The sequence below is a fragment of the Setaria viridis genome, chromosome 1, assembly GCF_005286985.2.
Source record: "Setaria viridis chromosome 1, Setaria_viridis_v4.0, whole genome shotgun sequence".
NCBI classification, from domain to species: Eukaryota; Viridiplantae; Streptophyta; class Magnoliopsida; order Poales; family Poaceae; genus Setaria; species Setaria viridis.
The window spans coordinates 35,220,834-35,241,261 of NC_048263.2; the positions used below are offsets into that span (position 1 = coordinate 35,220,834).

The 20,428-nt window shown below is 48.8% G+C and overlaps 3 protein-coding genes and 1 long non-coding RNA gene across 6 annotated transcripts; 2 read left to right on the top strand and 2 right to left on the bottom strand.

Moving 5' to 3' along the window:
• The first annotated feature begins 47 nt into the window (after positions 1 to 47).
• LOC117834682 (WAT1-related protein At5g45370) lies at positions 48 to 2,905 on the top strand. Of its 2 annotated transcripts, XM_034714215.2 has the most exons (6): positions 51 to 383; positions 474 to 590; positions 670 to 961; positions 1,520 to 1,675; positions 1,997 to 2,148; positions 2,381 to 2,905. In XM_034714215.2, exons 1-6 carry the CDS (start codon positions 112 to 114, stop codon positions 2,571 to 2,573), a joined length of 1,182 nt encoding a protein of 393 aa, XP_034570106.1. In that variant the 5' UTR covers positions 51 to 111; the 3' UTR covers positions 2,574 to 2,905. The 2 variants fall into 2 exon arrangements, with proteins under 2 accessions (XP_034570111.1, XP_034570106.1); XM_034714220.2 differs by lacking the exon at positions 1,997 to 2,148 and having other exon boundaries at positions 48 to 383.
• Positions 2,906 to 3,193: 288 nt separating this feature from the next.
• On the bottom strand, positions 3,194 to 5,540 carry LOC117834674 (9-cis-epoxycarotenoid dioxygenase NCED1, chloroplastic). The gene has a single exon (XM_034714206.2). The coding sequence runs from the start codon at positions 5,336 to 5,338 to the stop codon at positions 3,359 to 3,361; it is 1,980 nt and encodes a 659-aa protein (XP_034570097.1). The 5' UTR covers positions 5,339 to 5,540; the 3' UTR covers positions 3,194 to 3,358.
• A 4,062-nt stretch (positions 5,541 to 9,602) lies between these two features.
• On the bottom strand, positions 9,603 to 15,296 carry LOC117834699 (DNA polymerase alpha-associated DNA helicase A). Its single transcript, XM_034714231.2, has 6 exons — positions 14,212 to 15,296; positions 13,811 to 14,094; positions 12,329 to 13,366; positions 10,846 to 11,014; positions 10,484 to 10,641; positions 9,603 to 10,311 (listed from the first exon to the last, which is right to left on the bottom strand). The coding sequence occupies exons 1-6, from the start codon at positions 15,257 to 15,259 to the stop codon at positions 10,063 to 10,065; spliced, it is 2,946 nt and encodes a 981-aa protein (XP_034570122.1). The 5' UTR covers positions 15,260 to 15,296; the 3' UTR covers positions 9,603 to 10,062.
• A 614-nt stretch (positions 15,297 to 15,910) lies between these two features.
• Positions 15,911 to 18,851, top strand: LOC117863990 (uncharacterized). 2 transcript variants are annotated; one of them, XR_004642324.2, is made up of 5 exons: positions 15,911 to 16,347; positions 17,109 to 17,991; positions 18,128 to 18,169; positions 18,243 to 18,302; positions 18,658 to 18,851. It is a non-coding gene; the product is annotated as an uncharacterized lncRNA (long non-coding RNA). The 2 variants fall into 2 exon arrangements; XR_004642323.2 differs by having other exon boundaries at positions 17,109 to 18,169.
• The last annotated feature ends 1,577 nt before the right edge of the window (positions 18,852 to 20,428 follow it).

A 20,428-nucleotide genomic window follows, 5' to 3' on the forward strand; every position in this document is an offset into this window, starting at 1 on the left:
CGAAAATGACAGCCCACCAGGAGCCAATCGCACAAAAGAAGTGAACACCGAAGGGGACGGCGACCGGCCGACCGCCCCACCGGAGGCGGAGGGAGATCGGGATCGGCGGGGATGGCGGCGCGGGAGCGGGACGGCGAGGGGAGGCGGGCGCACGCGGCCATGGTGGGCGTGCAGCTCGTCTATGCCGGGTACCACGTCATCGCCAAGCAGGCGCTCAACGTCGGGGTCAACCGCGTCGTCTTCTGCGTCTTCCGGGACCTCCTCGCGCTCTCCGTCCTCGCGCCGCTCGCCTTCTTCCAGCACCGCGGCTCGCCCGCGCAGGCGCGGCCGCCGCCTCTCACCTGGCGCCTCGTCGGCTCCTTCTTCCTTCTCGGGCTCACTGGGTAAGCCCCCAACTGTCGGATACAGCAAACGGGGACTAAACAGCAATGCTGACTGCTTTGCTTCCTGTTCCCCCTGTGTTTGGTCTGCAGCGTCTTTGGCAACCAGCTGCTGTTCTTGCTTGGCCTCAGCTACACCAACCCCACCTACGCCGCCGCCATTCAGCCGTCAATTCCCGCCTTCACCTTCATCTTGGCCCTCATCATGGGGTTGGTCTCTCAATCACGATGCTCCACACAAATTCACACTCTTACTTGCCATCGAACTTAAACCTCCCTCGTGTTTCAGGACTGAAACGGTGAGCTTGGTCTCAAACGAGGGCCGAGCCAAGATTGGCGGCACAATCGTCTGTGTGCTCGGCGCTGTTCTCATGGTGCTGTACAGAGGCCCAGCTGTGTATGGTAGCAGTGAGCTTGAGCTTGATGTTCATAGTCATGGGGTCCTAGCTGACATGTCACAGCCCGAGCCTGCCGGATCTCTAGTATCTCTGTTCATGGCATTTGGTCTGGAAAAGTGGCACATTGGAGTGTTGTGCTTGATAGGGAACTGCCTCTGTATGGCTACTTATCTTGCTTTGCAGGTATTAGTGATTTTTAGGCTGCTGGGATACTTGTTTGCTAACAAACGGGATGCTTCGTACTTTAAATCTTTAATTTCCAATCAAATGTTGGTGCAGTGCTAATTCTGCATGCCTCTGAGTTATATCAGCAATTGAAGGGCAAGAATTATCTGGCATCAAGTCTATTGAGAGCATTATAGTTGATATATGTTTTAGTCTTAATAGCTTGCTGGTAGCTTTCTCCGTTTCTGACACTTGCAGTAGAACTGATTCAGAGCACATCCTACATGCTGTGTAGCTGGTCATCAGAGATTCAGAGCATTTAATATTGAATTTGGCCTGAGATTTAGATAGCTGTTATAGATATTATCATGGCAGAGAAATCATACCTTGCTGTAGTAGTTCAAACTAGTCTTTACAAAAGGATATAATCTCTCTAACTGTCTTGGATTAAGCCACATACCTGCATTTGACTTTGCCTTTTGTATCTTGCCTTCACTTTTTCAGTATGTTTATATTTGTTTCATTGAAAGCTCTCTTATTTATTTATTTTATTGTGTTTGTGTGCCAACATTTCAGGCTCCAATTTTGGTGAAGTATCCTTCAAGTCTGTCACTGACTGCATACTCATACTTTTTTGGAGCTGTTTTAATGGTCATTTCAGGAGTTTTTGCAACAAATGATAAAGGCGATTGGAGTTTGACTCAATCTGAGTTTGCTGCTGTTGTATATGCTGTAAGCTTTCAATTATTTACTGTCCTTGTATGTTCCTAGTGTGTCATTTTGCATGTAACACTCTTTCACCATTATGTACATTTACACCATTATATACATAAGCTATCATATTCATATATGTTAGTACTTGGTACTGATGCAGTGAAATAGGATCCCATGTATGTGACTATGAATTTGAGATTCTGCATCATGCTGTTGCTGTGTAGGGAGGAGACCCTGGTTGCAGTTTGCATTTGTCTATGTAGGCCATAAATTAAGTAGTTGATTGATGCATGCCAACACTTCTGCTACTAAAACTCCATATTTCTTCCCTTATTCCAGGGAGTAATGGCATCTGCTCTTAATTATGTGCTATTGACATGGTCCAACAAAATTCTGGGCCCTGCTATGGTGGCACTTTATAACCCTCTTCAGCCAGTGGTCTCTGCTCTATTATCTATGATTTTTCTGGGAAGCCCAATTTACCTTGGAAGGTAAAGTTGGTGTTATCACTTGTTGTACTTTTTCATTGCTTTAACTTTCCTTTCTTTTTCGTGTGAAGAATACTGTTCCAGAGTGTCAGCTACATATATGCAGTACCACAATTTTCTTGGATATTGATGTCCTACTGACATCCTAAGATCCGTGAACTGTCTACTAGCAATTCATATTTCCCATTTCTTTTGATCTGAACTCTGATGTATGGTCTGTGTTATTTATTTGCAGTATTATTGGAGGGCTTCTAATTATCTCTGGTTTATACCTTGTGACCTGGGCACGACACAGAGAAAAGATGACTGGCATTGGAGTCTCTTATGTAAAATGTGCATCAGAGTCGCTCGATGGTGCTTCTCATGTTACAAAGAATGTGCCCTTTATATCTCTTTCTAGACTGTGGGATGTGCCGCATGAATCTTGAGAATTTGGAGGTCGTGCTTGATCCATCTGACTTCTTCTAGGTACCCCCTCTTACTGAGATTCTGGATACAGAAAGTATACATAAAAAAGAGTGAAATATTGCAGAGAACAATCTTGATGAATGTTAGATTTATCTTGTAAAACTGTAGCCTGCCCTTCCTGGAGCAGTTGGATTAGTCACAAGAGAGATATAACATGTTAGGTTTGAGTTCGCTGGTTTCGGGAGACTTAAACTCTGATGATGTGGAAGGGATGATCCTGTTTATCTCTACATACACCTAACATTTGTAGCAATACTCTTGACATATATGCAAATAGCAGAATTGCACTGTATATCTGCACTTGCCTGCAGTTCGTGTGGTCATATCGTCCACAGTTTGCTGTCTTGTGCTAAGCAGTCAGTTAAATAACTGTTTTTTCTTTGGCTATATGTCTTGCTCGTTTTACATGTGCTTGATTCCCCGGCCAATATCATTGTGCTGTTGTCGGGTGGCCCCTTGCGTGTCGGAGTCGGACGCTGCGTCGGTTGTCCCACTCCCAACTGATGGGTTTGGCACTGTACGTGTGCCGTGTGCGGTGCTGATAATAATATAGTGGTCGATCCAATCATCCAAGGCGATATGAACCTTGTATATACTCTAGTAAAAACTCGTTAAAATCTTTGTGTTTCAACATATCAACTCACGAAACCCTTTTATGGGTTATGCTACATTTACAATACAACAATTCGTACACTCGAATACTATATGGCCTAGAGTTTTGTTCATACTATGACCAATTCAGTATTCAGTTTGTGTGTGTTTTCTCTTGGAATTCTGTGCTCCTGGTATGCTCCGACCATCGCTGCTGCGCCTGGAGCTCGGCCTGCGTGACGAAGAGGCCGTGGAAGCCGTAGGGGACGCGTGCGGGCAGCTGCACCTCGGCGACGATGTCCAGCGTCGGCGACCGCGCGTCCATCACCACGAACCTGTTCTCCCCCGTGCGCTCGTCGTGGACATAGCACACCACGTAGCCGTCGTCCTCGTTGCCGTCCCCCTCCACGTCGTCGGGCACGAAGAAGGGCTCCCCGGCGAAGCACCCGGGCCCGAAGTCCCGCGTCGCCACGGTGCAGTCTCCAGTGCCGGCGCGCTCCAGGTCCAGCTTCGCCACCCCGCTGATCTTGGGCATGGGGTCGCCGATCCCGAAGTAGCCGTACCGGTTGCGCCGGCCGAGGTAGCCCGGGTGGATGACGCCGAAGTCGAGGTTCCCCGCCGAGAGCGGGGTGCGCGACACGGCGCCCGTGCGCAGGTCGATGCGCACCTTCTCGACGCAGCCGTGCACGAGCTCCATGCGCTCCAGCGCGTGCTCCACGGACAGGACGTTGGGCGCCACCAGCACCAGCTCGTCGCCGCCGGCCTCCTCCCACGCGTTCAGCGTGTGCATGATATTGAAGCCCGGCACCTCGAACCACCGCATCTCCGACTCGTCCGTGGCGTACTTGGGGAGCACGCCGATCCGGGGCACCTTGCCGGAGTCCGATCCGACGGGCGCGCCGCCGGCCACCATGCCCATGGGCTGCATCACGATCTGGATCTCCGGGAAGATGGCGTAACGCTCGGTGACGGCGAAGTCGTGCAGGAACGACGGCTGCATCACGGAGAAGATGGGCACGTCGGGGCCCTTGTTCCCGGCGGCGTCGAACCGGAAGTAGGTGACGAACGGGGGGACGGGCCCGTAGCGGAACGCGAAGACCTCGCCGGTGATGGGGTCCTTCTTGGGGTGCGCGGTCATGCCCATGAAGAGGCGGCCGCCGAAGTCGCACCGGCCGTGCGTGGTCACCTCGCCGGTGGCCGGGTCGACGCGCACGGCGTAGGGGAGGTCTGACTCGCCCAGCGCGTAGAGGCGCCCGCCGAAGAAGGCGAGGCTGGTGTTGGCGAGCCCCACGCCCTCGGCCGGGTTCATCTGCCCCGTCAGCACCCTTGCCGCCACGACGGCGCCGCGCACGAACCCGGCCAGGCCGTGGAAGCCGGAGAAGACGTTCGGCATCACCGGCGCGCCGGCGTCGCGCTCCACGATGTACTTGTACGTCTGCACGTACCGCGAGCACAGAATGGGGTCGGCCGACGGCGGCGAGTCCGCCGCCGGGAGGAGCAGGGAGTGCAGCATGCCGTCGCCGTCGAAGAGGTGGTGCGGCCCGCGCGGGAGGTGCTGCGGGTTGGGCCCGTTGCGGATGTAGGCCCCACCGGCGAGGCAGCGTGGGATGGCGCCGCGCACGACGGGGCAGGGCGTCGGCGGCAGCTCGTCGACGGGAGCCCAGTTGGCCGACAGCACGTTCCGCGGGTCCACCGACGGCCGCAGCGCCGGCGGGTCCACGAACGTGTTGATTGCCTCCTCCAGCGCGCTGCAGAACGCCATCGGCAGGGACGCGGCCGCCGGGGCAGGGCGGCGGCGAGGCCGGGCCAGAGCCTGGCTCGTCGGCGCCCTTGCTCTTGCGGTAGCGGTTCTTGAAGTGGTGGTCTTGGCCGCCACGCGCTCTCCCTTCTCCTGCTGCTCGGCCTGCTTCGGAGCAGAGGGCTGAGCATTGTCAGTGGCTGGAGGAGGGGAGGTGACGACGGTGGCGGTTGCGGCGGCCGACGGCGGTGGTCGGGACGGGGTGCTCTTCTTCCTGTTGTAGCTGGAGTTCTGTGCAGCAGCAGAGGCTGCAGGGGAGATGTAGTGAACTCTCCCAGACGACCTTGAAGGATGCGCAGCCATGGAGAGGTTAGAGGTGATCAGTGTTCTCTCCATTCTGCAACCTGCAGATCAATGTGTTGTCTTGATTTTGATCGAAGCCTAGGGCGGGAAGTAGGTGGCTGGTTGCTGTCTAATTAAGGAGTGGTGTTGCGATCTGCTTGCCAAATTTGCGTGCTAGTAGTGGTTTTGCCACTGGCATATAATGTGGCTATATATAGGCCTAGCACCTGAGGATCCAATCCAAGAAGATACTAATTCTAGAACTGGTGGTTGATCCTTGTCATAAAAAATGACCCTGCAAAGAGCATATGTTTTTTTTAACAGACCATGGGGATTTTGGAGTATATTTTATCTTTGAAGAGGGCACATCACTTTCGTAGGCATGCATGTGTTCTGCAAAGAAAGAAAAAGAAAAGAAAAGAAAATATCCATATCATGACATGCTTGTAGTAACTTTTGTTCGCAAAAAATGCAGTGATTTTTTTTGGCACATTTCAAAATTTTCATTTTTACTTCGTTATACGTAGTATATATCTCAGTACTACAGCATGATTAACTTGTCGGTGCTGCCCTTGCAATTAAAAGAAAAGAAACAATCTGTTGCAGTATCCCAGTGATATGATGGATCTATATTGTAACTCTGTAAATTTGGTTCTTTTTTCATAAACAGTCCTAGAAGCTAGGCGCATTCTTTTTATTCAAGCTTATCCTAGAATTCCGAACATCTGTGAATTTCCAGGCATATATCAGGCAGCCGGACCAAAACAGCTTTAACGAATTTATGACATTTAGGGGGTGTTAGGGAAGGGGGCTAAACTTTAACCCCTCTTTTAGGCTGTCCGTACCGGCACATGCTACACCATCCTCCAGTACCGCGGTAGCGGAAAAAACCCCGCACCGCGGTACTGGGAGGCGCGGATGGCCGCCCCGTCCGCTACTCCCAGCGGACGTGCAGGACGCCCGCTACCCGCCTCCTAAGGCCACTGCCCCAACGACCTTCCTCTCGCGCCTCCGCTTGGACTCGTCGCCGCCGGACCGCTGCTGCCGTTGGACCGCCGTCGCCACCGCCGGATCTGTCGCTGCCGCCATTGGGGAGGAGGAGGGGGCCGGCGGGGAGGAGGAGTCAGCCGCCGCTAAAGGGAGGGAGGGAGGCAGGCGGCGCCGAGAAGAAGGAGGAGGGGGCGGCACCGACGAGGAAGGAGGAGCCGCGCGGGGTGGAGCGCGAGCAGCAGGAGGAGCCGGGTGGGGTGCGCGAGGCGTCGGGGTGGAGTGCGAGGCCTCAGGAGGGGGGAGGGGAAGGGTTGGGGAGAGAGAAGGGGAGGGGTTGAGGGGAATAAAATATGGGGTAGTTTGTATAGAGGATAAGATATAGAGGAATACGAGTGCGGGAGAAATTGATATAGAGTAGAGAATCACGATAACTAGGATAGAATATTCCTTTTAGAGTATGGAAATAGAGGACGACGAGTGCGGACAGTCTTAGCCAGATTTTAGCTCTTCTCATCCAAACACCAGGGCTAAAATGGAGGGGCTAAACTTTAGCCCCCCGTAATCCATTAGCCCCTCCAAGAGATGCTAAAATGAACTAAAGGGGGCTAAAAGTGGTCCCCCAAGATCATTTTCCACCCCCTGCCCCCCTTTCCTCTCTCCTCTCCACGCAACACCCTTCTCCCCCGCGACACCCCCGCCGCCTCCAGCCGGCCCCCGCTGCCTCCGCCGGCTCCACCGCCTCCAGCAAGCCGCCGTGGCCTCCGCCGGCTCCACCGCCTCCGGCTGGCCCCCGCCGCCACGGGGCGGCCTCCGCCGGTCCCACCGCCTCCAGCCGGCCCCCTCGGCCTCCACCGGCTCCACCGCCTCCGGCCGACCCCCGCCACCTCGGGGCGGCCTCCGCCGGTCCCGCCGCCTCCGGCCGGCCCCCGAGGCCTCCGCCGGCTCCACCGCCTCCGGCTAGCCCCCACCGCCGCATCCGTCGAGCCTCGCCGCCTAAGCCGCCTCCGCCTGGATCCGCTTCCGCTCCGGCTGCCCCAAGCCCTTCTCCCTTCTCTGTCGCGGCATAGCGGTAGCAGGGCGCGAGCCCCATCTACGCCTTGGCGCGCTTGAAGCGCTACAACCAGCGAGCACCAGGAGCACCAGCGGCAGATCTTGCGGACGGCGTAGAGGAGTTGAGAAGGAAGAGGAGGGGTAAAGGAGAGAGAAAACAGGAGTAAATGAGTCTTTTGTCAACACATGTGCGAAATTTTAGCTTCCTTCCTAAACACCCCAAAGGGCTAAAGTTTAGCACTGCATTTGAGGGGGTTAAACTTTAGCCCCTTCCTCCCAAACAGGATCTTAACCAAATGCCAATTTTGCAATGTGGATGTGGATCGAGGGGGCCCGCTGTCCATTTCGATTCTCGGCCCGATGCCCCACAGCCACCACTCATCGCCATCCTCTGATGCTCCCCCTGCTTGGACTGTGTCATGCTGTCGCTGATCTCTCTGCTCTCTGTAGACTTTTCCATGGACACACGAAACAGAGCTTCACAGTGCACACAAAAAAGAAGTGTTCTGAAAAAGTTTGCAGTAATCCATAAGCAGCTGCTTTGCAAGTTTGCAGTGTCAGATCAGCGTCACCCAGGCCCAGTTCGTTCAGATTTTTGTTGGTAGGAATCATAGCTCATGAACGCGTGCAAGCAACACCACGAGTACATGGTAAGATTCCCAGGACACATATAGCAGCAAATCCAGGAAGCAGGAACCCAGATGACACAACCCAACAAAGATGGCGCCAGTAATATCTGTCGCAAACAACTGGCTCCCGCACGAATCATGCAGCGGCACGGTGGAACGAGGCCGGAGGACCACAGGTGCTGGGCGGCGTCGCTGTCGCCGTCGCCGCCGATCGCCATCCCCGCCCCGTCATATTCACGCGCCTGCCAGCGGAGGAGCAAACGGATAACCACAGTCCGCCCGTGCACCGATCGCCCCTGCGGCCGCTCGTTTGCTCGGCCAAAAAATCCTCATGCTGCCGGCCCTGTTCACAAATAATCCTCAGGTTTACGGGAGGCTCTCGTTTACGGGTGATCCCGTGCAAATAATGTGAGCTCCACGGCCGGTTGCCATTCCGTGCAGTGGGCGTGGAGCTCCGGATCGGACCAAGATTTTATTGGTGGACTGTGAGTGATCGAGTAGTGATGGGTTCGTCAATCAGCCTCGGCGATGAGGATGTTTCAGAAGGCCGGATCTGCCGGGAGATTTGCTACTGCGATTTACGAAAGAACGAATGTGGAGTGTGTAATTTGGTTTTCCGTTGAATCTTGAGCTGTTTCGCATGAAACGGCGAGTCTTTGGAAAGACTCCAGGAAAGGAAGCTTGTTCCTACCGAGTCTTCCATGACGTCTTGTTACGTGACGGGTGCTCTTGCACTGATTTTGAACCTATTTCAAACACATGGAATTCGCAAGAACTAGTTTAATCCCGCAAAGATTCAGACAAACTAGTTATCACCTTCCGAGAATGCCCATTAGAGAGCAAAGGATGGGCTAGCGTCCTGCGTAACATCAAAGGTGATGGAACAAGAGGCCATGATGGAAGAAAGATTTGATGCTTGGAACAAGGGACCGTTTGAAATGCAAGTGTGTAAACAAAGACCATTTGTCTTCTGTTGGATTGTTGGCAATCTTGTCCTAAATCGATCTGGTCCAGGCGTTGGGGAGATGCACAAGTCACAGCAACGCAGCCAGTCATGTACGTGTCTACCTGACAAACGTATGCTTGTCTTTCAGTACACATGGCTGGTTGCAGCTTCATCACCCAACGATGAAAGCTCCATAGTACATGATACTCTGTTTGCAAAAATGAAAAAAAAATTGCACTGTACATGACATAGTACATAACGGCACAAGTAGTATACGGAATCGTGTTGCGGAAAAAGCTTTCACGAGTTATGGGAGGGAATGCACCTCGCTTCTGTCGAAAGAACTCCAATCGTGTGATATTGTAACAGCAGCATACGAAAGGATGGTATAAGGAAAGTTCATTTGCGTGGGGGGAGCTGGATCCCTCCATGATTTCCCAAGATAGAGATGACTACACGTACATGATGCAGAGCAGCAGCACAAAATTCAACTAGCCATGACAGGGAAAAGACGGGAGTTGGAAGATGGGCAGTTCAGAGATACCTTGCAAATGTCGACTACACGTACATGATGCAGAGCAGCAGCCCAAAATTCAACTAGCCATGACAGGGAAAAGACGGGAGTTGGAAGATGGGCAGTTCAGAGATACCTTGCAAATGTCGACAGCGTGACATGCTGCTCCAAGGACGGAACTTCATAATGGAAAGCACAAACGAAAAGCCTGGAACTCAATTGCCAACTGTCAATGTGCTACACATGTCTGTAATCTGTACCGGGTAACCAGTATCCTTGTTGACGGTAATATATTTACAGGAATAGGAGCATCGTGTCAGGCAAAAGCAAGAGATTAGTGATTGATACTCAGGAGATTTGAGGCTTTCCTCTTCCTGAATACTCATCCTTCTGTTCATCAGTTGAAAAATTAAAATGGAAGACTGACTCACCCCAGTTAACTTTCAACAACAGATTGGCCATGCATCATCACCTTGTGACGCTCTTTGCTGTCCATCCATGAATCACTGTTTGCATCCTCTTCATGGATATAACTGGAACAGGCTGGCCCTATGATTTCTCAGCTTCCAATGCCTTGTGTATGTACAAAGCCTTCAGCTGTTTGCATATGTACATGCTCAGACAGAGTGCTTGTAATTTTCCCTGAGTGTCAACCGATAGAGGGGAGAGTAGGTTGACTGAAGCCGATGCCAGACACCCCATCCAAGGTGCCAGGAGCAACATGTTTTACTTGCCCATACCGCCTGATATGGCGAAGGAGCCTGGCCAGGAAGGTGCTGTGACAAATAGTGGAGGTATCACAAACCACAGTGATGTGCTTGCGTGCCCTTGTAATAGCCACATTGATGCGCCTGCTGTCGCCCAGAAACCCTACGGCTCCCAGTGGATTCGAGCGAACCTAGAATTGATACCAAGATATGCATCGATCAGTAGAAGCACGTTGCGGTCTCAAGGAGTTTGAAACGGAAAACGAAATGATTTGTTATCGGATCGGCGCAGCCACTGTGAATCTCATTCATACTTGTATGATGTAGGAATCAGAAAGAGAGCGGACATGCTACAGTGCTTACCATTGAAATGATCACTGCATCTGCCTCCCTCCCCTGAAAGCTGTCTATGGTTGAAACCTCAACAGCAGAAAGCTCTGGATATTGTTCTAGCTTCTCTCTTAACAATTGCACTTGAGCAATGTAGGGTGACTGAACAGCAATTGCAGTTGGAGACACTCCTGCAATCATTATTTTTGAGGCACTTGTCAGTTCAATAATCCAAGCATGGGAAAAAAGCAGGGACAAGAGGGATCTGTTAATCAATGCTGACTAGTGATTGGTAGTCCTAATGTATAATTAACAGGACTGAAAGAAGGACTGCAAAGAAACATGATAAAACATCGTGAAGATTTCAAGTAAAGAAGTAAAAGATGTGTATATACCACAATGTACAAGATTAAGAACTTGTTGTGTGACTATATCTGCTTCTCCTTCATTATAAAATGAGCCTGTGCCAGCAGGATCTAAGTGCTCCTTGCAACCGATGTTTAGGGCTCCATATGGCATCCGGGTGTCAAGTAAGAGAAGTGGACACCGTGTTATCCAAGTTGCCTGAAATCAACAAATCAGATCCAATTGGTGGGTCTGCATTCCTTCAAGGGTTCATGATAGGTAGCAACACAAAGTGCATTCATGAACAAAAAACTTAAACAAAAAATTTCAAATAGATAGGCAGAACGACTTTAATTGAGGTACTTTGGGTTTGGCCCCAGGGGCAGTTAGGATCGAACTGTTTCTTTCGTACATAAAATTCCATGCAAACAATTACCTCCAACATCTAGATATGATATATGCCTAAATGATCTTGAAAATTAGCGCAAAATTGAACCTAGATGCATGCCCATGCCAATCCGGGTTAGAACAACTTAAGCTAAATAATCCAAGTTAAGTAACACAATCAGGATTGGTAAAATTGTTATATTGAGGGCGTTCTATCCTGAACATCTTAGTGTGTTCTCCAACAATAGGTTATATCCTGAACATCTTTGTGCGTTCTTCGTTGGAATTTTCATATAATTGCTACCAGCTTGAACCGAAAAGTAAACAAACAAACTGTCTACAATCTGTGAACAGGTGTAACCATGTAAGAACTACACGTCTGAGCAGAACTGAGAGGGTACAAATAACTTCATCCAGTCACCCGTGCCATTTCTGGACAGTTACACAGTCATTTTATATCCTAATATATTTACAAAACACAGAAAAATTATAATATAATGAAATTATTACTTTTCAAGAGTAATAATTTAGCCGTATCGTTTTCAAATGTTTGATTCTCAATATTCAAAATGTATTGCCAAAGCTCAAACAGTTTGGCTACACAAACTCAAAATGACACTTTTCTTAGGACATCCTGAAGGTAGATAGCTCATGAAACGCTTGATCAAAAAGCTAAAAATGCCCACTGGAAAGTGCGCCATAATCAAGAAACTGCTGTAAAACCAATGCAAGATAGTGTTTTGTTCAATATCAAAAAATGGATGCTCTTAACAGCTCTATTGCTAGAAACATGACATATCAAGTCAAGAAATCTACTTTCTTAAAGTTCAACAAACCCCTAAATTTAGCCTCAGTGGCCTATGGCAACCAAATAGGAAAAAGTTGTAGAGGAAGTTATAGGATGGATGAACTAAGAAAGGTTATTAGAGATCAAGTGGCGTCGGCTTGAGATTCAATTGAACAAGGGGGTGAATTCAGTGGCCATTCTGAAAATTTCCATCTTTTTAATCCAGTGCTCAAGGAAGCCGGCCTTTTTTTTTAAATCGCCTACATGGCAGTTTGATTTGACCCTTGAGTATTGAATCAGAGTGGCAGGGAAGATCACCCACACTTGACACCTGAAACTGAAAGTGCAAATGCGTATACCTTGACAACCGGGGAGTCAGCAAGAAGATGTGAAGCAACGGAACGAGAGGATTCGAGCAACCCATGATACATCTCCCTAGATGCCCACATCGCTATTGAATCATGCATTCTGTACTGTACTGTCAGTCTTGTTGTCAGTAATCCATCATGCAATGATGAAGCTGTTTCCAACAAAGATTTACCAAGGCCACCATCCAAGGCCTTCCTCGACAATATAACGGGTGCAAGTTGGCAGTGATCACCAGCAAGAATACAGCGTTTTCCCTGCAATATAGGTATCCAGCAGGCTGGTTCAATCGCTTGCCCTGCTTCATCAATAATTACTAAGTCAAAGCTCCCAGTTCTCCTGATGAGTGGATCAGCTGCCCCTGTGTTAGTTGATAGCACAATCTGTGCACCAGATAGCACTTCTCTGATTGTTTCCTTTTCTTTGTTTTCCAGATCCCTTCCTAGTTGCTTCAGCAGTTGGCGAATGCCGGCAGCTAAAGAATCATCTTCTATGCACTGCCTCAGGTCCTTCCTTAAGTCTGTTCTCTTTCTCTCAAGCTCCTTCCTGAATTGTCGAAGTCTGCTATTCACAATCTCTCCCAAGGATTTCGAAGCAACAGAGGGTGATAGTCGAACAGGGTTTCCAACTCGTACAATGTTCAATCCAGTACTTGACAAACTTTCAACCATGTTATCGACTGCCGCATTGCTTGGAGCAGTCACAAGTACACGCTCACCCTGCTTGACAGCACGCACAATGAGCTCAGTGAGCAGGACTGTCTTTCCAGTGCCGGGAGGCCCTTGGATTATTAGAACAGGCCTCTTTTTGTTCAAGCCTAATTTGAGAGCCCTTAACTGGGAGGCATCATATGCATACCTCTCTGATAGACTCAGATCAGGTCCACCTGATTCATCCCAGTCAGTCAGGTTATTCTTTGCCATCTTCACCACATCTTTACTGTCCCCAAACAGTGTTGCCACCACGCCAATGGAAACATTATCTTCCTGTAGACCGTTCCTTTGGAGAAGCAATAGTGCTTCAAGGTTACGCTGCCAAATCAAATGCTTTAGTGGATAAGATGGACTTCTCAATTATGTAATAAGATAAGAATAACATTGTGTTGGAAATACACAAGGCAGCCTCTTAGAACAAGCACTTTGAAAGAATACGATTTATTTACATCATATGTCCCTTATTCAACATTGGCATTCCTTACTTCCGGTTTTCCTATGTGTTCGATCTAATGCAGGATATATCACTATGTATACTGAAAGTAGAACAAGAGTTCAGTTCAGGAAATGGAAAGATGGTCCAATGATTCTGTGATGCGGAGTGGACTAGCCCACAGTTGCACCAGGCAAAGTTGCAGTGCAGATACACCACAAACAATTACATAAGATTCTTATCATATCACTGACAAGTTTCAAAGCGATCTTACATACTGAACATGATGAAATCAGAGACACTTGAGTCCTGTGACAGAATTTCATTACCTCATATGTAAGGGCATCAGCCAATCCCTGAATCCGGTCAATTCGCACACTTTTTCCAAATAGCCTAGAGAAGGTGGCGTCACCGTGTCGTGATTCAAGAGCTACGGTTATGCTACAACCATCCTCCCCAAAATTATAAACAAAGCCTTGCTTGCAAGAAGTGGCACCCTCACCACGGCTATTACATGTTCTCACACAAACCATGTCTCCAGGAGACAATGTAGTTGGAGGCAGCTTATGCCCACCTTCAACTCTGAACAGGACCAAATGCAGGCCTCCCAACCCTGCAGAAGTAGTGATTTGAGACAGCAGGAAACATTTTTCTCATTCAGTCTGTCGAAATAACCAAAGACAGAATTTGAACATGAAAAGAAAAGAAGTAACCAAAATTATTCCCTCACCAGTGGAACTGCTGATCACATTCAAGTTGCAAATGGTGTCGCACTGCTCCTGCTGAGCTTGTCCATGGCTCACCAGGTACTCGACTGGCTTGGGTGGCTCGGAATCATCATCTAGCATGGGAGTTGCATTCAGCTCCTCCTGTGTAAACTCCAGCTCCACATCTCGCTCAATCCGAAGAAGATCTGACATATGCCTAACAAATTCTTCAATTCTGGTCTGCATCAGCCTCACCTTTTTAAGGCTTATACCAATGCTGCTGTGCACGGCCTTAGGCCGTGGAGACGTGCTCCGGACAGCAGGCCGATGCTGCGAAGAATTGGCCATTTCTTTCAAAATCCTGCATGACTGCGTGTCTCTCCAGTCGGAGATGAGCCCCTGGTTCTGGTAACTCAGCAGAACATCACGGAGCTCCCGCTGGAAATGGTCGAACAGGGTGGGGTAGTGCGTGCAGGCCTTGAGGCAGAGCGCCTCGAGACCCTGGGGCATGGGGATGGCCGAGAGGTAAGGCTGCGCCTGGATCACGAACCCAAGCCTGCCTTCCGCCGACCCCCACTCCAGAGCCAATGCGGCGGCGGCGAGGTCGCCCTCCAGCTCGGCTGCGGCGAGCTTGGACGCCATGGATCGCATGCCCTGCCGGAGCCACTCCACCACGCACCGGCCGAGCTCGTTCCGCCCCAGCGGGTCCCCATTTTGGTACAGCGTTCCCACGCAGATAGACGCCTCCTCCGTCGACGGCACGCACTCGCCCCCTCTTTCTCCTCCTCCTCCTCCTACGCCTTGCTCTCCCTCGGCTTTGCTCCTCCGCCCTCGCCTCTTCACGGCGCCGCTGGTGCTCCGGACCGCAGGCGGGGAGGCCTGCTTGGTGGGACTCGACAGCACGGTCCGCACGCGCCGTGGTCGGAGAGATTTGGAATTCGGCGACCTTGGCCTTGACGGCGTCGATGGCGAAGCACCGGCAGCAAGAGACGTGATCAGTTTCTTGCACGGGGGCTTCGCCGCGGCGCAGGACGAGAAGAGGAACTTGCCATAGAGGATATCAAGCGACATGCTTGCTTGCTGCTCACGCTCCCGCCCGACCGGCACCCGGGCCCCGGGCACAGTAGGGCGGCGGAGACAGCGTTGGGGGAGGAGGAGGCAACGCGCGCGGGAACGAGCGAACCAACTGACCAAAGGACCGACCAGCGGCTCACCTCGGCCGCAGGCGAATGAATCCCCCGTGGCAAGCTGATATCTTTTGGGCGATGGCGTGGCACGCGGGGCGCGCCCCGGCGACTGGTGGCGCAGGGCGCGGCTACGTCCCCCTCCATACGACCGCGCGGCGAGGGCCGGCCAGGCGGTCAGTGAGCAAGTAAAGTGGCGTCTTCGGGTTTGGTTTCGCGGCAGCGGGCCGTGCCGCGCCCACGTCGCCCGGGCGCGGCTTCCGTGGTCCCGAAAGGCCCCACGCCGATCGGCGTACTTGCGCGCCAGTCGCAGCGCCCGGCCGCGCGATTCCGCCCCGCCCGACCGCGCCACGCAGGCCGCGCCACATAAGCAGCTGTCGGGCGCCCCGCCGGGTTGTTCGTTCGTGCTGGCTGCGCAAGCTGCTGCAGCTGCATGGGACAACAGGCCGACAGCTGCTCACTTGGCTGTAGCAGCTGCAACCGCAGCGCTGCGGCAGCAATCCCTACCGAACAGGCAAAAGTCTCACCTTCTGGTGCCCCGAGCTCAGTTTTGAGCTCTAGGAGGGTGTTAGCACCTATCATATCGAATATTTGGATGCTAATTAGAAATATTAAATATAGACTAATTACTCAACCTGTTCATGGGTTCGCGGAAATCGGGAACCAACCCGCACCCAACCCTGCTGGACTCGTCAATTCGGTTCCTAGCACGGGTTGGACCCGTACTCGCGTGGATCCAGATGAAGGAAGCGGGGTCAGCTGGTTTGTGGGTTGTAACCCGTTAAAATGTCACACGTAGACCGCAAACGCGGCGAGGGATCATCGAGGGGGAAAGAAAGGGCGGCGCGTGACACCGTCGCTCAAGGTCGGGAAGCTGTTTTCTCGATGGCTGCGTCCCACGATATGGACGTGGACTCCCCGCAATTGCTCACCACGGAGCCGGGCGGCGATGGGTCTGCACTCGATCCGAACAAGGTCATCTTCATCCCTTGTTGTGTCGCTGGTTTTGATTCTTTCTTGCCATGTCTTCTCCGTGTTTTGTGGATTGCCTTCAGATTTGAACCCTAGCTCAGATCGAGATTTAGATTCAATCTCTGCATCTAGAATGTCCCTTGCTAACCTGTTGTTTCAGATGCATACATTTTCCTTGCAAGGATATTAGACAAGGGAGCTAGTATTAAGTTAGTATCCATTGATCCGGTGTCTGAGTCCTTGTTGCCTGAATGGTACCAGTCGCGTTCAGAGACAGAGAGTTTCAGAGTTTCATGCCCCGATAGCCTAGATTATTGATTGTCTGATGACCTGCATTGGTAACTGAAAGAGGATTTTTTTAGGGGAGATGGCTTAGTATTTTGGTGTTCATTTACATAGATGCAGATTTTGGTGTTCATTTACAGCTTAGTATTAAGTTAGCTAACCTGTTGTTTTAGGAATACATTTGCCTTTTTTAGATTATCATATAATATTCAGCAATGTTATTGTGGGATTCAAAGAACTTAGTTTCACTGGTGTTAGACATATTTTTGTTTATTAACTGGATGGAAATACCTTTGAGCAAATGCAGAAGAATCTGCTATGCTGCCTTATCTGTGTACTATGCATGCAGTAACTCTAAATTGTTTTCTGACTATCAGAGATGGTGTCCAATCTTTGGAGACCAATCTTTGAGACACTATTAAAGATCGTGTCCGGCTAATAATTGTTGTCATCTTTTAATCTACCTGGATCTATTTCAGGATGGTGAAGACCAACCTTTGAAGGTACTTGCTGCAAGACCCTTTGAAGATAGCAGTGAGAGATTGAATAGGTTAATTGCTATGCAGAAAAGATTATCAGAAGCAACTAGGGAAGCATTGTCAACTCAAGTGAGAAAGAGAATAAGACTAACTTCAGCAGTTAATACATCAAATGTTCAGTCAGCTAGCTCTCCTACTCCAGTTTCTCCTGTTCACAAGAGAAATAAAAGAACCGGTTTAAAAAAATCACTTGTTTGGAAGTATTTCAGTACGGGATTAAGAGGTCAACATCCTATTGCGACATGCAGATATTGTACTCAAGAATATAATTGTGATCTTAGATCCCAGGTATAAGCTTCAGTATCTGAAATTCTGCTTAGACATTCTGTATGGACCATATGAGGGCAAGGAATTAGCTGAGAAGATTGAATCAACTCTTGATAAATTGTTCTATTGGTATATTAAAACTGTTAATGCCTCTTCTAGCAACAGAGGTTCAAATCAAGCTCCAATTCACATAAGTGTAGATGAAGAGGATGAAGAGAACCCATGGGACATGCTAGCATCTCAATTTAAGCAACACATGGAAGAGATTGAGAGTGAACCAAATGATTCAAAATTAACAAGCTATCTAGCTGAGAAGCGTGAGAAGAGGGCTAAAGAGTCCGACATACTGGAGTATTGGAAAATGAGCTCAAATAAGTATCCTGTATTGTCGCTCTTGGCAAACGATGTGCTAGCTATTCCTGCTTCCATAGTGCCTTCGGAGTCAGCTTTTAGCACGGGTGGACGCATTATAGATCCACTTCGCTGTAGCCTATTGACTAGCACAGTCGAAGCTTTAATCTGCGCACAAAACTGGCTACATACATCTCATAGCAAAGTAAGTGCAAGAGAGACTGCTGAAGAGGTTCAGACATATGAGGAGATTAGAGAAAGTAAAGTTTTTCATAGTTTGGTAGAAGCACCACCTTAAGTCTATTAAAGTTGCTCACAACATTCTATTCCTTTTTATACAGAGTTTCTTTCAAAGGACCGCACAGATAATCAACATTGTATTAGTATGTTCCTCTACCTGTGACTTATGCTCCTTTGCTCCATTGCATTGGTATGTAACTTTGACTTTTGCTGCAGATTTAACTGAGTTGGAAGCATAGCAATTTCTGAAAAGGAGCCTACTATGTTTCTGACAAGGTATGGTGATTGTCTGTAGGGTCTGAATCTAACACAGGATGGATGGTTCACTTTTTCAGATGTGCAACAATGCTTATCTGATTGCTTAGCCTAGTTATCTCAATCTGTCTTGTTTGTCCAAGTGAAATAATAAATGGTCCAAGTGAGAATGCTTATTTGATTTTTATCTGCATGTGCACTTAGTCTGTAACTTTAGATATTTGCATTTAAGACATTACTTGAAGCAGAATTTCTTGTGAATCGGAATGATTGTATGTTGTTATTTGGCATAAGATGACCTCAATTATGTTTAAAATCTATGATTGGGTTGTCTCCATTGAACAAAATTACAAAACTTCCTTTTTTTTGGTTGTAGGTTTCACTGAGTTTGAAGCATAATCATTTCATACAACACAGAGTGGCTGTTCCTTGGTGTGACAGATTCTAATCGGCAGTGGCAGATGCTTATTATTGCTTGTTTTTGGGATGTACAGAACAGTAGCTTCTTAATCGTGTTGCAACTGGCAGTAGCTCAATTAATCCTGAATTCCTGATCATGTTGACAGGAAATATGTTCAATTATCTCAGTTTAATACTTTGCTTCTTTTTCTGTTCTTTACACAGCACAATACTTGGCTTCATTAGTTCCGTATACACAATATCTGCAGGCACCGTATACACAATATCTGCAGGCACCGGGCAGGCGGGTCTCAGCAGCAGTCCCTCTGCCTAATAACTAGCGTAACCCAGTCAAACCAGCCATGCCAACCTGCACCCACAGTTCTCCCAGCTGTTAGCAACCTGTCCAAAACCAACCCGGCCCACACCAGCAAGTTGCCTCTTGGTTTGGTTTGGAAACAAACCAGGAACCCGAAAACCCGGACCATGAACAGGGTTACTGATTACAAAACTAATTGCACAGATGGAGTCTAATTCACGAGATGAATCTATTAAGCCTAATTAGTCCATGATTTGACAATGTAGTGCTACAGTAACCATTTGCTAATGATGGATTAATTAGGCTTAATAGATTCATCTCGTGAATTAGCACAGGGGTTCGACAATTAGTTTTATTGTTTAGTCCTTCTGATTAGCATCTAAACATCCGACGTGACATTGTTAAAGTTTAGCACCCAGTATCAAACACCCCCTTGTCGCGAAATATGCAGGCATACGGGCGTGCCGTTTCTCTTATGGTCTCTTTCCTTCCGGTCTTTAATTTCTCGTTCCTTCTTCTGGGGCCGAACGAAAAGACGATCTGATCTATCTCTAGTAGACGGCGCCGGCCGGATGATGCAATACTTCCCCTTCTTTGCATCTCGCTTATTTACTTCTTCCCAATTGCTCACGGTGTCTTGCTACAATCGAGAAATCTAAATGCATGTTCCGGTTAAATGTGTTTGATGTATAATGTGCATCCTCTTTAATGGTAGTACAATACTAATAGATGCGAGATGCAAGCAATTTTGGTTAGATGGGTAATATTCGATTTTTTTTCCTACCATAGAAGGCATGTGCAAGTAATAGATGCAAGCAATTTTTTCGATTGACAAAAACGTGTGCATCATGAAACAATTTTGTGAATCTATTTATGAACAAATATATGATTCTTAGGTCTCTCTGCCATGCACCAAAACATGTTTTTTAGAGTACGTCATGCAAACAATGTTTTGCATTAATATATGTTTTTATTCGTAGTTTTATCTGGTGCACAAAAGCACGTGCTTCATAAAGCACTTTTGTGAATAAATATTTCACGTGTACAAAACTCTAAATAATTATTGTGCATAACTATATGCGGATCTTTATTTGTTGAGCAATTTGGAGAGCCATCATCATGTACGGGAAAAGCGCATCCTGTTTTTTTATTTCCTCTATCTAAAAGAAAATGTGCGTGTGCATATGCATCCTATTTTAGTACTATGTGCACAAATACACAGTTTTCAAAATTTGAGACAAGTTTTCTAAAGCATGTGCATCCTTTTTTGTATTTAATAAATAAAAACTCTGTGCTTGGTTTTTGTTTGGACCAAAAGTTTTGTGCATTTTGCCCCAATCACTGCGGATAGAAGAAACCAAGCTTCCAGAATCCGGACTAAACACAAAATGCGTACCGTTCACAAATGCAAAGTGCTATAAATTTTGCT

Bases quoted from the DNA above. Each gene is read 5' to 3' on its own strand.
- LOC117834682 (XM_034714215.2), top strand. From the start codon at position 112: ATGGCGGCGCGGGAGCGGGACGGCGAGGGGAGGCGGGCGCACGCGGCC. The intron at 591-669 runs GTTGGTCTCTCA...CTCGTGTTTCAG, and splicing joins ATCTTGGCCCTCATCATGGG to GACTGAAACGGTGAGCTTGG. The intron at 962-1,519 runs GTATTAGTGATT...CCAACATTTCAG, and splicing joins CTACTTATCTTGCTTTGCAG to GCTCCAATTTTGGTGAAGTA.
- LOC117834674 (XM_034714206.2), bottom strand. From the start codon at position 5,338: ATGGAGAGAACACTGATCACCTCTAACCTCTCCATGGCTGCGCATCCT.
- LOC117834699 (XM_034714231.2), bottom strand. From the start codon at position 15,259: ATGTCGCTTGATATCCTCTATGGCAAGTTCCTCTTCTCGTCCTGCGCC. The intron at 14,095-14,211 runs GTGAGGGAATAA...CTACTTCTGCAG, and splicing joins TGTGATCAGCAGTTCCACTG to GGTTGGGAGGCCTGCATTTG. The intron at 11,015-12,328 runs GTATACGCATTT...TGTTGATTTCAG, and splicing joins CTGACTCCCCGGTTGTCAAG to GCAACTTGGATAACACGGTG.